This window comes from Pelophylax lessonae (genome assembly GCF_965119305.1).
Source record: "Pelophylax lessonae genome assembly, chromosome: 4".
NCBI classification, from domain to species: Eukaryota; Metazoa; Chordata; class Amphibia; order Anura; family Ranidae; genus Pelophylax; species Pelophylax lessonae.
Genome location: NC_138771.1, coordinates 238,997,409 through 239,012,709, shown reverse-complemented (window position 1 = coordinate 239,012,709; position 15,301 = coordinate 238,997,409). Strand labels below are relative to the sequence as shown.

Genomic DNA, 15,301 nt, shown 5'->3' with positions numbered 1-15,301 from the left:
GCCAGCCATTAAGCATTAAACAAAAATTAACATGTTCAGTACCAGATTTGTGTCAAAAATTGGCTTTATTTTTCAAAACTTTAAATGTACAAAATATCGGCCCATACAGATATGTTGTGACCAAAATATCGGTATTGGTATCGGCCCTGAAAAAAAACATAGCGGTCTATCCCTAATTTACACAGAATTAAATATAAATGGGCTTGGAGTTATTTGGCAAGTTTGGGATTACTTGAGAATTTTAAGAAAATATCAGAAAGAGTCATTTTCCATATGGTTTCTAAGAGGATTTTGACTTTAAATTTAGACTAACTTTGTTATATTGAGGAAACACTACCACAAAGCTTGACTTACCTTCACTGCGACACCTCTCGTTTCAGGAAACTCCAGAAGATGGCAGCTCAGCTCTTCAACGCGATTAATGCACAGTCTCCGGTCAGAGGCTCTTTTCAATGACTGAACCAGGGATCTTGTTCTATTATCCACACTCACCCGGGCAATAATCTGTTAAACCAAAAATACATCAGTACCTGAAAGTACATCTGAAACTCGAGTTATATTAGTCAGCAAGTGAACATGTTGTCCCTGAAATTGGAAAAAAAAAAAAAGGCAAGTGTATGGATTTGAGCTACCGTAATTAGACAAGGGCCAACTTGTAATGGCTAGATGACTGGGTTAGAGCATCTCCAAAACTCCAGCTCTTGTGGGATGTTCGCGATCTGCAGTGGTCAGGACCTACCAAAAGTGATTCAAGGAGCTGTAGTCTGCTCCAATAGAAGAGCTACAGTTGTTTTTGTGTTTATTAAAAGTCAGCAGTTACAAAAAGTGTAGCTGCTGACTTTTAATAAACACACACTCACCTGTTTCAGGATCCAGCGATGTGCTCACCCCAGCCGTCCCTTCCCTCCATCTTCTGTCCCTGGTGCCGGCATCTTATAACCACTTAAGCCCCGGAGGATTTGGCTGCTAAAAGACCAGGGGGTATTTTGCGATTCGGCACTGCGTGACTTTAACGGACAATTGCGCGGTCGTGCGACGCTGTACCTAAACAAATTTGACGTCCTTTTTTTCCCACAAACAGAGCTTTCTTTTGGTGGTATTTGATCACCTGTGCGATTTTTTGATCATGCGCTATAAACAAAAAAAAGCGTAAATTTTGCAAAAATAACAATATTTTTCACATTTTTTTTTTTTCTGGTTCAAACATTTTATTGGAGAACAAAGTAAACAGGTAACAACAATTTGGTAAACAGAGTGACAAGATAAATACAAGCCAGATGCGCGTAACAAAAGAACGGCTACAATAACCATGGGTCAAACTTAGGAGTAGGTGGAGAAGAGGCAACCAGGGGGGGCCGTGGTCAGGACCCTGCGACCAGCGTAGCCAACCCATAGGCACCCCATAAAGGGAACACTTTGTGCCCAGGTGGGAAGGCGCGGTCAAGCAGCAGACAAAGCAAGGGTGAACAAAGCCCAGTAGCACGTGAGAAGAAATAAATGGGTGCGATAATCCACATGGTAATGCAACTAGGCGGGGGAAACAGAGGATACAATAAGTAAAACCAGGAAAAGCAGGCCAAACCAGGGAGCCTGCGGGGTGCACTCTGTAGTTCATGACAGGCTCAAACAGGTGTGTTGTTGGTACCAGAACAAATCACGTAGGGAGGTGGAGTAGGAAGAAAAAAGGGGGGGGGGGAGAAAAAAAAAAGGGGGGGGGAAGGAATGTTCGCCGGGGGGGCAATGAACAGGAAGTAGTAACCAATAAGCCTCAGGTTAACATCAGGGCAGTAGGAGGGAGGTGTCGAAATTGGAGGGAAGAAAATGGTCAACCCAAGGTTGCCAAAGTTTACTGTACTTGTCTATTTTATCCATTAGAACCGCCTCAATTTTGGCGTGTATCATGGCGGTGGTGACCCGCTGCTTGACCTCAGGCAAGGAGAGGTGCGGTGACTTCCATGCTCTTGCAATGGTTTGTTTGGCTGCCGTGGTGACTTGGAGGAATAATTTGTGCTGAAATTTAGATACAGGGTCTGGCTTCACATTGAGTAACGCGAAGAGGGGGTCAGGTGCGATTGATTCAGCCATCAAGGTAGAGAGGACTTGGAAGACAGCTTGCCAGAAGGTTTTTACTAGCAGGCAAGTCCACCAGATGTGCATGTGCGTGCCTGCCTCCAGGCAGCCTCGGAAGCATGTGGAAGAGTGGGAGGGTAGGAATTTCACAATGCGTGAGGGTACCAAGTACCACCGCATCAGCACTTTGTAATTGGTTTCCAAGGCAATTATATTTTGGGAGGCTGCTTTTGTCACTTGCCAGATCTTAGCCCAGTCTTCAGTATCTAAGGAGGACCCCAGATCTTGTTCCCATTTAGCAGTATAAGTGGGAGGGGTGTTGTCAGGGGAGTCTGTGAGATTGGAGTACAGTTGGGAAATGAGGCCCCGGGTGTGCGGGTTACGATGGCAGGTATGTTCGAAGGCAGTCATGGTGGGCAGAGAAGAGTCAGTGCAGATGCAATTGGCGTAAAAGTGTTTTAGTTGGAGGTAGCGGAAAATCTCAGAGCTCCGTAGGTGGTGGGACTCACAAAGCGCAGAGAAAGGTTTGATGGTGTCGGATTCTATCAGAGTGTGTGCCCGAAGTAGACCAGCTGACGTCCAGTGTCGGAAGGACGAGGGGGATTCCCAGGCCGGGAGAAAGGATGGGTTGTGTAGAAAGGAAAGCAGCGGGTTATGTGGAGATTGTAGCTTGAATTTAAATTTTAGGGCGTCCCAGAGGCGTAGGGAGTGGCGCATGATGGGATTAGAGATGGACTTACGATCGGAGTGAGTAAGCCATAACAAGTTAGCTACAGAGAAGAGGTCGCATTCAACCGTTTCCAGGGATACCCAAAGAGGGACTTCACAGGTGGCATGCCACTTGGGCAGCTGGGCTGCCTGGTAATATTTGGTAAAGTTTGTGGAGAAAGAGTGTTCTGCGGGGTATTCTAGGTCTAGACTTGCCCCAGACGTATGTGAAGGTGCGTCTCTGAAGCTGGCGAAGGTAGTAAGAGGGGACATTAACCGGGAGCACCCGGAAGAGATACAGAATCTTAGGTAGAATGGCCATCTTAGCGACAGTGATGCGCCCCATCCAGGCTAGGGGTATGGAGGACCAAGATGCCATCAAGTTCGTGAGATGACGAAGCATGGGGGGGTAGTTAGCCGAAAACAGCTCCAGCGGGTCCGCCGTCAACTTAATCCCCAGGTAGGGTAGGGAGTGCTGTGCCCAGGAGAAGGGGAGCACCGCACGTAGTTGTGAAAGGAGAGAAGGGGGCAGAGAAACATTGAGAGCACGCGACTTACCGGGGTTAACAGTCAGGCCTGAAAGGTGTGCGAACTGGGACATGGTAGCGAGGAGGTTGGGTACGGAAATGAGAGGGGACGTAAGGAACAAGAGGATATCGTCCGCGAAGAGACACAGTTTGTGGTGGAAGCCCCCAAATTCAAGACCTTTTATGTCGGGGTTGGCGCGGATTTTGTGTGCTAGGGGCTCTATTGCTAGTGCGAAGAGAAGGGGTGATAAAGGGCAGCCTTGCCTAGTGCCAGACCGAATCGGGAAGAGGGATGAGCGGAAGCCTGCATAGCGGACAAACGCTGTTGGGGAAGAATAGAGCGACGATATCCAAGAGAGAAAGTGAGGGCCAAAACCCCATCTGTGTAATACGGTTTGTAAGTAGGACCAGGAGAGAGAGTCAAATGCTTTGCTAATGTCAAGGGAGACAAAGCAGGCAGGGATGTTACGACGACGTGCGAGATAGGTTAGGTGTATAGCCCTGCGTTGTCTCCGGCTTGCCGGCAGGGAATGAAACCGGTTTGGTCCTTATGGATTAGGGAGCCTATGATTGGGTTAAGGCGTGTAGACAGTATTTTGGCCATCACTTTGATGTCTATATTTAGAAGAGAGATTGGGCGATAATTGGACCAGGAGGAGTCATCTGTGTGTGGTTTGGGAATCATAGAAATGGCCGCTTCCAAGGAGTCTCGGCCAAACGTATGGCCTTTGAGTATTGAGTTGAAAGCATTGGAAAGCATGGGGGTCAAGAGTTCGGAGAAGCGTTTATAGTAGGAGGCGGTGAAACCGTCGGGACCAGGTCGTTTGTGGAGTTTAAGGGCTTTAACCGCCGCTTGAATTTCCAGATCTGAAATAGGCTGTTCCAAGGTTTCCCTGTGGGTATCAGACAGGACAGGTAAGGCAATATCGGAGAGAAACTCAGAGAGTTGGGAGTCCGTCGGGGTTTGGGAGGAGGAGTAAAGCTTGGAGAGCTGGCGTCGGAAAGTGTCAAGTATTTTGACGGGGTTGCTAGTGTGGGTTGTGGGGGAGGTTTTCAAACGAATCGGTTTGCGGGCAACGGCGACATTGCGTAGGGAGAGGGCGAGGAAAGTGTCTGGTTTATTCGCTTTGCAATAAAATTTATGACGAGTACGTCTGAGTTGTTTGTCAGCCGCGTCTGTAACGAAGAGATTCAATTCCAGTGTAGCCTTGTCAAAAATTAGCTTGTTTGCAGGGGTGGGGTGGGCCTGGAAGCTGCGGTGGGCTTGATTAAATGCAGAATCCAAGGCTTGATAGGTGAGGCGGCATTCCTTCTTGCGTCTGGATGCTAGGCTAATGAGAGTACCCCTGAGCACGGTCTTGTGCGCCTCCCAGATGGTGAGTGGGGAGACATCTGTGGTGGTGTTGTGAGCGATGTAGTCTTTGATCGCAGTTGCAATCTCAGATCTGTGAGAGGGATGGGCTAGCAAAGTATCATTCAAGACCCAGGAGAATGTGTGTTGTTTAGGGATCAGAGAATCAAAAGAGGAAACCACAGCAGCGTGGTCAGACCAGGGAATAGGTATGATCGTTGAGGCTAGGAGGGAGGGGGAGGTGGCCACTGGGACGAGGATATGGTCTATGCGTGAGAAGGTATTATGTGGGTGGGAGTAGAAAGTGTATTGCCTCTTGGACGGGTTATGTTCACGCCAAGTGTCAACAAGAGAGTGATTGTGGAGCAGTTGCTGGAAGGAGAGGCGGTGTGGGGATGGAGACGCTGTGGCGGGGGACTTGTCTAAGGACGGATATAAGACCTGGTTCGAGTCACCACATAGAATGGTCGTACCTTTTTTGTGTAGTTCCACGACTTGAAGAAAATGTGTAAGGAAGGAGCTGGAATTGGTGTTGGGTGCGTAGTATGAGGCTAGGGTCACTTCCGTGTCCAGCAAGGTGCCAATAAGGATAAGGTATCTACCTTCAGGGTCCGCTATAGACGAATGGAGCGCAAAAGGAGTGGTCCGGTGGAAGGCGATCATCACCCCTCTCTTCTTGACAGCAGCTGAGGCTGTGAAGAACTGAGGAAAAGAGGCAGTTAGGAAGTTAGGGGTATGGGAGGAGGAAAAATGAGTTTCCTGTAAGCAGGCGACATGCACATCTAGCGAAGCCAGTGAGCAAAAGGCCTTGCGGCGCTTTTGAGGAGAGTTAAGGCCTTGGACATTAAGTGATAGAACATTCAGGGTGGCCATGGGTCATTTGGGCGAAAGCAGCAAAACGGAGGAGGCAAGAGCATGAGTAGTGGAGCCCCCCGGCGAACAGGGAAAAGGGAGGGGGAAGACAGAGGTAGCAGAGAAGAGGGAGTACACAAAGGGGAGGAGGGAAACATAGACACTATAACAAATAAAGACATTTGTAGAAGTAAGAAAATTAAAGAAAAAAGAAAAAACCCTTCCGTTCGTGCAGGGGTTGACCCACTACACGGAGGGGAGGAAATCACCTCAGGAAGTCTCCAGGAGGGTTCCGGAGGAGAGTGGAGGCGGCAGTGGCAACTGACCAGCGACACGACCGCCTAAAAAAAAATAGTATGTAAGATGTATGGTGGTGACCAGGGGAGGAAACAGGTTCCATTAGCATGGAATGACAAAAAAAAAAAAAAAATTGAAAAATAATTATAGGAGCGTTCCAGATAGTCCAGAGTTCAACTAGGCGAGAGTTCATCGTGTGGTAAGGCTCCGACATCATAGTTGAGAATAGTGGAGAAGAAGAACAGGTGCTAGTGCCATGCAAACAGGATCCAAGTGTATAAGTAGTAGGCAGGGGGGAGACAGCAGAGTCTCACACGGAAAGACTGAAGAAGTAGACAGACCAAGGGGTCCAGGAGGTAATTGATAGGCACAGATTCAGTCCATTGAATCAACAGGGGGTGGTAGCGGAGATGAATGGCGACTTCTCTTCGGGGTGGTGGAAGTGGAGGAGGTCGGCTTCAAAGGGGATCCGGAAGCCGAGCGTCTGCGTTGCGGGGGGGGGGGTGCAGGACTGGATGGTGGGGAAAGCAAATGGAGATCTTGAAGGAGACGCTGGAGTTCTGATGTGGTCTTGCAGGTGTGTTTGCGGCCTTGGTGGGTAACGCGTACAGAGAATGGGAAACCCCAGGAATAAACAATATGGTGCTGTTGGAGGGTTTGCAGCAGGGGTTTAAATTCTCTGCGTTTAACGATGGTCGCTTTACAGAGATCTGTGAAGAGTTGGTAATCATAACCCTGAAAGTGGAGCGATTCCTTATGCCTGGCTGCCTGCAGGAGCTGCTCCTTGGTTCTGTAATAGTGTAATTTCGCTATTATGTCTCTGGGCGGGCCGTCAGGTTTGCGCGGGGCCAGAGCCCGGTGGACCCGGTCCATTTCAAGGCGTTCTAGGGGGATTGAGGGAGAAAGCTCCTGGAAAAGAGCAGTGACAGTGGATTGGAGGTCCACCACCGTCTCAGGTATCCCTCTAATCCTGATATTAGAGCGTCGGGCCCTATTTTCTTGGTCCTCCAGTTGGAGCTGCAGGGTCTGATTCTCCTCCCGGAGGGCTTCCAATTCCTCAGAGTGATTGGAAACATTCACCTCAAGGTCATCCGTTCTGAGTTCCAATTCGGCCGTGCGTTGGCCCAGTTCTCTGATCTCCCTGGTGAGCTTATCAGTTATTTGGTCAGACGTTTGCTTCAGGGCCTTTTGGAGGATAAGCTCAAAGTGTTGGAGGAGACTGGGATGTTGGGGATCATGTGGACCAACCCCTTGGGTGTGTGGTATATCTGAGTCCGATTCACCTTCGTCCGGGTGGAGCTGGGAGAACCGGGCGGTCTTGGAGGAGCCGGCGCGGGATACAAGTGGTGGCGCCATTTTGGAGGAGGCTCGTACTAGGACGTCCCGGATATTGCGGCTTTTAAGCTTAGATTTTGCACCTCCAGAGACCATGCTTAGACTATTGGTGTTTATGGGAATCGATGGGACAGGTGTGGGCAGGTTAGGATGCGGCTGGTCACCGATGCTAGCGGCGGGGTATCGCTGGTCAGAGCAGAGCTCAAACAGACATGTCCGTCCTGCAGAGTCCGCGCATGCGCACCCACGCGGTCACATATGTCATACTATTGTCCACAAATGCTTAAAGTGATAGATGGTCTGTTAGGGTAGCAGGTGTTCTCTCTCCTGTCAAGTAAAAGAAGACACTCCAAGCAGGCTATAATGTAGAGAAGTACAGATAGGAAGCGTGGTGGCACTGTGGGAGTTGGCAGCTTCACATGCAGAGCAGAGAGGTGTTTGTGGCTAGGGTCTGCAGAGTGTCAATAGTAATGGAGCAGTCTGTGCAGGGAGAGGAAGGGCTGACTGTGGATCGGGAGTAGTGAGTCACTGGGGGAGCTGGGAGCAAGCTGTGTGGAGAAAGGCTGGATCTAAAATGGCGACTGGCCGCAGTAGGCTCGAGCCAGGATGTAATCAAAAATGTAATTCCCTGGAGGCGTTGGGGTACAGTGGGGGACCCAGAGGGCCTAATCCGGCCAGATAGATGGCAGATGGCAAGCACAGTCAGTCAGGCAGGCTCTTACTAGGGCGTGGTGGCGGCGGTCCCCTTAGTAGGCCGCGGGTCTCGCCGCGGGTCAATCCGGCCTCCTGCTGAGGAAATGGTGGTAGTGCCAGGGGCCTCCAGGGGTGCCCAGTCGGGGGGGATGGTGTGGCCCTCAAATCAAGCCCTCAAGGGCGCGGATGGAGGCAGATGAGAGCTCCGGCGGTCCGGAGCGGTGGCGGCAGGCTCCGTGTAGGCCGCGGGTCAATCCGGCCTTCTACTGCGAAAATGGTGGCAGTGCTGGATGCCTCCAGGGGTGCCCAGTCAGGGGGGATGGTGTAGCCCCCAAATCAAGCCCTTAAGGGCGTGGATGGAGGCAGATGAGAGCTCCGGCGGTCCGGAGCGGTGGCGGCAGGCTCCGTGTAGGCCGCGGGTCTCGCCGCGGGTCAATCCGACCTTCTGCTGCCGAAATGATGGCAGTGCTGTATGCCTCCAGGGGTGCCCAGTCGGAGGGGATGTTTTATTCAATACGGCAAGCCCTCAGTATCGTGGATGGAGGCTGATGATATCTCCGGCGGTCCGGAGCTCCAGGGAGAGCGTCTAGCGCGGTCATTTTTCACATTTTTTTATATGAAATTCCCCACAAAAAAAAAAGTAAAAATCAAAATTTTTTAACATTTTTGGCCAATTTGTTTTATGCTACATATGTTTGGTAAAAAAAAAAAAAAAAATCGCAAAAAGCGTATTTTGATTGGTTTGCGCAAAAGTTATCGCGTTTACCAACAAAGGGAAAGATTTTTGTCATTTTTGGTGTTTTTTTTTTAACGCATAATGGCGGCGATCTGCGATTTTTTTTTGCGGTACTGCGACATTGCGGCGGACAGATCGGACCCTTGACTGACATTTTTGACACTTTTGGGGGTACCAGTGACATTTCTACAGTAATCAGTGCTATACATATGCAATGTTACTGTAAAATTACACTGGCAGTGAAGGGGTTAACTTTTTTGAGAGGGAGGGGCTATGTGTGTCCCTAGGGGCGTGATTCTAACTGTGATTGGCTGTGGCTTGAGATGTATGAACAGTGATCAACGGTTCTACATAGTAGAACCGTATGATCATCATTCATACACCGGGGAGAATGACAGGCGGCTTGTCTACATCAGCCGCCCGCCTTTCTCCCTCTCCCCCGACGATCGCCGAGTCACACGCGTGGGGGGGTCCGTGACCACTCGGGAGCGCGCCTCCGGCGGCGCGCGCTCGCTCCCTAGACCCTCACAGGCTAGCGACGTAGACCTACGTCACTCTGCCTGTGAGGGGCTGACCGCCGCAGTAAATAGTCGTGCAAGTGGTTAAATGTGGGCACCTGGCTGTAACAGCTTATGGGTCGCACTGTGCCTCCTGAATGGTCCAGCAGTATTCTGGGACCTGTGATGTGTCCCAGAAAGCTGCAGGGAGGGAGGGGGAGAGAAGAACTTCCACTCGGACGCCTAAGTAATCCGAGCGGAAGTGTAAACAGGTACCTGTCAAAATAAGGTATCCGCTCCCCCCCCCCCCCCCCAAAAAAAAAAAAAAAAATACCATGCCAAATGTGGCAGGGGAGCACTACTTAAAAGCAGAACTTCCTCTTTTGAGTGGCGCTCCACTTTAATGCTGTCTCCAACAGCAAAGTGTGAGAACACACAGTGTATCGCAGTTTGTGGCGTATGGGGCTGCATAGCTACAGACAGTCAGGGTGCCTATGCTGACCAATGTCCACAGCTAAAAGAACCTACAATGAGCACATAAGCATCAGAACAATGAAAGAAGGTAGCCTGGTCAGATGTATTGAAGACTGGTTAGAGGAACACAACAATGAATTTAAAGTGCTGACTAAGCATCCAAGTTCTCTAGATCTCAATACAATTGAGCATCTGCGGGATGTGGTGGAAAAACAAGTCTAATCCATTGAGCCCCCACCTCACAGCTTACAGGACCTAAAATATCTGCTACTGATGGCTTAGTGCCAGATACCACAGCATACCTTTAGAGGTCTAGTGGAGTTCATGACTTGATGGGTTATAGTGGAGGGTCATAATGTTATGACTGATCGGTGTGTGTGTGTGTGTGTGTGTGTGTGTGTGTGTGTGTGTGTGTGTGTATGTATATATATATATATATATATATATATATATATATATATATATATATATATATATATATATATATATATATATATATATAATTGATTGATGAGAAGACAAATCAATTGATAAAATATTGGGACTTTAAATGAAGCACTATCCAATTGGGGAAAAATGCTTCCATCCTTATTATTTGAGAAGAAAGGGGGGAGGGGAGTAAGGAAGATATATACAAATTCTATATAAACAACTGGCATGTGTATAACATAGGTACAACCATATAAATCAAAAAGTTACATATTAATATATTATTAAGCCAGCTGTTGCATAAAGATAAAACGGGGTATAGGGGGGGACGTTTGGGACTTTAGATGAGGTGTGCAGAGATAATGGTACATGAGCAGACAAATCGATAGAATAATTAAATTGCTTCTGTACGATTATGCTAGACCCGCCTTAAATTATTTTATCGATTTGTCTGCTCATGTACCATTATCTCTGCACACCTCATCTAAAGTCCCAAACGTCCCCCCCTATACCCCGTTTTATCTTTATGAAACAGCTGGCTTAATAATATATCAATATATAACTTTTTGATTTATATGGTTGTACCTATGTTATACACATGCCAGTTGTTATATAGAATTTGTATATATCTTCCTTACTCCCCTTCCCCCTTTCTTCCCATATATATATATATATATATATATATATATATATATATATATATATATATATATACACATACACACACACACACACAAGGGCATGATGCCTTGGTCCCACAGCTTAAGAGAATAGTCGTGTGAAAAACGAAGTAAAGTAAGTAAATTGTGACTTTAACTTATTTGAACAGGCAAACATTAGATCTTAATTCAAACACTGCCTGCCAATACGATACTTGAAGAAAGAGAGCGAGAGAGAGAGACCGAGAGAGCGAGAGAGAGAGACCGAGAGACCGAGAGAGCGAGAGAGCGAGAGAGAGAGAGAGAGAGAGAGAGAGAAAGAAAAAGAAAGAAAAAAAAAAAGAAGGAAAAGGAAAGAAAGAAAATAAAAAGAAAAAAGGAGAGATTTCTGCTAAATAGTGGATTGAAAAGGCAAATGTTCCTTGTGCATTTTTACAATTGTACCCCTTTATCTGTAGACACCATTCAACTGAAGATCTAATGTCTGCCTGCGTAAATATAATAAAAAAAGTGAACAATATCCAACGTACTTTCTTTTACGCACAACTGTACCTGAAAGTAAGGCATCCTGTAACATGCCATTATTTGAATCTGGTTGTCATAGACAGCGGAGGAAAATAAGGGATATGTGCCCTACCTCCAAAACAGACTCTTATTTATATTACACTTTATATTAGGAAAGTTTTTAAAATTCATCAGACATTTGGGCATATGCATACTGTGTGTTGTACCATGGCTCTGCAGGCAGTAGCTGTATAAGAGAAAGTTTGGCTCATAAATAAAAATTCTTTTAACAACCAACCCCATTGTCTTATATGTCCCTTCTAACTTCAGCCCATTACCCCCTGACTCAGAAGTTGGTCTAGACTCCTAGACTCACATTGTTGTGCACTTCACCAATACATAGGAATTTCTGAACACAAATATAGGGCCACTAGATATATTGCAAACACCACATTTGTGAAGATTCATCCGAGCAGCAGCATCATTAGGCAAAATGGATGGCAAAACAAGGGTAAATTCATGCACCTAAATCTGCAAACCATGGTACGGGGCAAAGAAAAGGAACAATCTGTGTATAAGTGTTTCACAAAGTATAGAATTGTGGGTAGTTAATGTGTTTAATAGGAATCCAAAGGGAGTGAAACTCCATCAGCGGATGCAGGGAATTCCAGGAACAATCTACAGATCATTTCATACTGAACTTACCTCCAGAGTTTTGTTTCTTTAACTATATGATGTAGACTCACCTTTTCCCTCTGTAGAGATAGTCTCTTGGCTTTATCATCTGCAGGCTTCTCTTTACTTATTTCCTGCTCATTTTTGCTCAGTGTATCCTCTACCTCTTGTTCTTTCCCTTTCTCCTCTATCATGTTCTTCTGTTTTGGAACAAGGCCTCCAAAGTAACTCCCCACAAAGGCATGGACATTAGTGGACTGATTAGACAGAAAGCTTGAAATGCTATTTTTGGTAGAAACGGACGCCTCTCCTGTTGTAGGTGAAAGATCTTCTTTATAACCATTTATTTCAATAATTTGGCTTTTTCCATCGAGTGAAGTTTTATTTTTCTCCATACTGGTCTCATGAGCAAAGTAGTTGTTTATATGATTGGCCAGGAAATTGTATGTTTCCCCAAAGTTGGTAGTGAGATAGCTAGGATGGAAGACGCTTGGCCAAGAGTCAGTGCTTTCGTGTGGAGAGTCCACAGGGAGGGCTTGGTTAAGATGAGAGGTAGTTTCTTTAGACGTAATTATGAGTGGTTCTTTACCATTGTCCTTGGTCTTATCTTCAGGAACGTCACCCTGTGTGGCACTGACTTCAGCTACCTGGACATTTTCCTCTTTGCCAACACTAGTTGGATTTGGCTTAGGGCGTACAATCCGTGAAATGAAATCACTGTGGGTGCTTGATACAGCTTTAGTGACAGAGTTTAAAGTATTCTTGATTCGTGACATAGACTTCTTTGCTATTGGTAATACCTTTGAAGAAGCAGTGCCAAATCTAAAATGTTTTAGGTATGCACTGGTTTGGGTATTAGTATGAATTAATCTCCTTTGTTCAGCTTTTCTGGGTAGCAGCTTGCATTGCTTTGTCTTAACACTTGTATAGCAGTTTCTTGGACAGAGGTAGTATATACGTTTTAAATCAGCTTTTCTCCATATACTTCTTCTGGAAGTCACTAAATAAAGATATGTATCCAATAACAGCAACACGGACATTACTCAGAGGTACATCTGTTTTGGCGCAGTAGGTTTACAATCATCTGAAATAAGAAATCAACAGGTTAAAGACCTGACTTCATTCTAATGTTCTACCCTAAAAATATTTTAGATGCTATCAGGCAGTCTATGTTCTTTCTGCATAACAACTATTTTTTTGCCATCATTTTCTTATCGGCAATTGGTTCCAATGGACTGTTATTCCTTTAAACACTTTGATAAATGTGTGATTCTGTATCATCTGAGGAATACAGCGTAACATTTAAATAATTTGGGGGGGGGGGGTGGATGGCAAACATGTTTTTGTGTTTTTTTTTTTTTTAAACACAAACTTCAAGATACTATCTAGATCCAGGGAGACGCAAGAGCTGCATACAGTCGCCCATTCAAGTGAATTGCTGTATGTTGCGGTACTCCTGCAAATGCTGATGCAGGGGCGTATGTAAAAGGGGTTGCAATTGCAACCTGGTGCCATGCTCCTGGGGGCCCGTGTGGCCCCTGTACACCTGGATTGGAGGGGTGGCATACAGAAGAACCAATCGCCTCCCTCTTTCCCCCTGCAGCCTTTCAGCGGCTCAAAGTGATTGTAAAGTCTCTTTTTTTCCAATTAAATGAAAAAACTACTTACCTGCTCCATGCAGTGGTTTTGCACAGGGCAGCCTGAATCCTCCTCTTCTCTCGCCCCTGGCGCGAGATCCTGGACCCTCCTTCCTGTTGATAGCCCCCCACAGCAAGCAGCTTGCTAGGGGGCACCTGAGTCAAGCTGCAGCTCCATGTATCCATTTAGACACAGAGCTGCTGTTTGGCCCTGCCCCGTCTCTCTTGATTGGCTAAAACTGAGTTTAATTGACTGCAGCGGGAGCCAATAGGGCCACTGCGGTGTCTCAGCCAATCAGAAGAGAGAGAGAGAGTCGGTGAGGGCTGAGGCACTAGTGGACATAGCTGGATAGGGGGCTAAAGGGAGCTGCTGCACACAGAAGGTTTTTTTATCTTAACTTCTTTACATCCGCGCTATAGCCGAAGTACGGCTACAGCGCGGACTTGAATTTCCGGGAGGCCGTCTTTAAACGGCCTCCCAGAGACAGGCTCCCCACGCGCTCCCGGGAGGGCGCAACAGGGAAAATCTGTGTGGGCCATGTCCCTTGGACACAGCCAATCACAGATCCTGGAAAATGGCCAATCACAGCGGCCATTTACCACGTCATCGGCCCATCCAATGAGAGATGATCTCATATGTAAACATATGAGATCATCTCTCATCGCCAGCGCTCCTTCCTCACACAGAGACTGCAGTGTGAGGAAGGAGGAGAGCCGATCAGCCGTCGGGGACACAGAGGAATGTAATCAGGGCACTGATCACCAGTGCCCTGATTACACAAGGTACATTAAACACACTAAGTGCCCACCATCAGTGCCCACAGTGCCCGCCATCAGTGCCCGCCATCAGTGCCCACAATCAGTGCCCACAATCAGTGCCCACAATCAGTGCCCACAATCAGTGCCCATAGTGCTGCCAGTCAGTGCCCATCAGTGCCTGCTCATCTAGGCACTGATGGGCACTGACTGGCAGCACTATGGGCACTGAGTGTGGGCACTGATGGTGCTGCCCATCAGTGCTCATCAGTGCCACCCGTCAGTGTCCATCAGTGCCACCCGCCAGTGCCCATCAGTGCCGCCCATCAGTGCCCAGCAGTGCCACCTCTCAGTGCCCAGCAGTGCCACCTCTCAGTGCCCAGCAGTGCGGCATATTAGTACCTCCTCATCAGTGCCACCCCATCAGTGCCCCTAAGTGCCACCTCATCAGTGCCCATCAGTGCAGCCTATCAGTGTCGCCTCATCAGCGCACATCAGTGAAGGAGAAAAATGTATTTATTTTCAAAATTTACTCGCAGAAAATAAGAAAAACTTTTTTTTTTTTCAAAATTTTCTGTCTTTTTTTCTTTTTTTTGTAAAAAATAAAAAACCCGGAGATGATTAAATACCACCAAAAGAAAGTTCTATTTGTGTGGAAAAAAAGGACGAAAAATTCATATGGGTACAGTGTTGCATGACCGCGCAATTGTCATTCAAAGTGTGAGAGCGCTGAAAGCTAAAAATTGGTCTGGATGGGAAGGGGGTTTAAGTGCACAGAAGGCAAGTGGTTAAGGTCATAGAATGTATTAGGATAAAAAAACCTTCTGCCTTTACAACTCCTTTAAGGAAGAAAACCTAGGGGATTTGTTCCTCTATATGCCACTCAGCTGCCCCTCTTTATCCACGCTCTGCTGTGTCCGGGCTCCTGTGTTCTCCCCTGGCCGTCCCTCATCTCAGCAGTGCTGCTGGGTTCCCTCCTCCCCTCTCCCACCAGTTGCTGCAGAGGGCAGTAAATGTGTCATTTACTGGCCCTTTCCTTGTCTTAATCAATACAGTCAGTGATCCATACTGATCACTGACTCTGTCTATTCATAACTTAGG

General features: G+C 47.2%; 1 protein-coding gene across 1 annotated transcript in view; it reads right to left on the bottom strand.

Moving 5' to 3' along the window:
* PNPLA8 (patatin like domain 8, phospholipase A2) overlaps positions 1-12,713 on the bottom strand; it is a gene marked incomplete at its 5' end in the record, with an annotated part of 104,211 nt that extends 91,498 nt beyond the window's left edge. The window contains 3 exon segments of the mRNA XM_082256839.1: positions 355-504; positions 11,879-12,694; positions 12,696-12,713. Coding sequence (XP_082112965.1) covers positions 355-504; positions 11,879-12,694; positions 12,696-12,713 — 984 coding nt within the window.
* Positions 12,714-15,301: the final 2,588 nt, after the last annotated feature.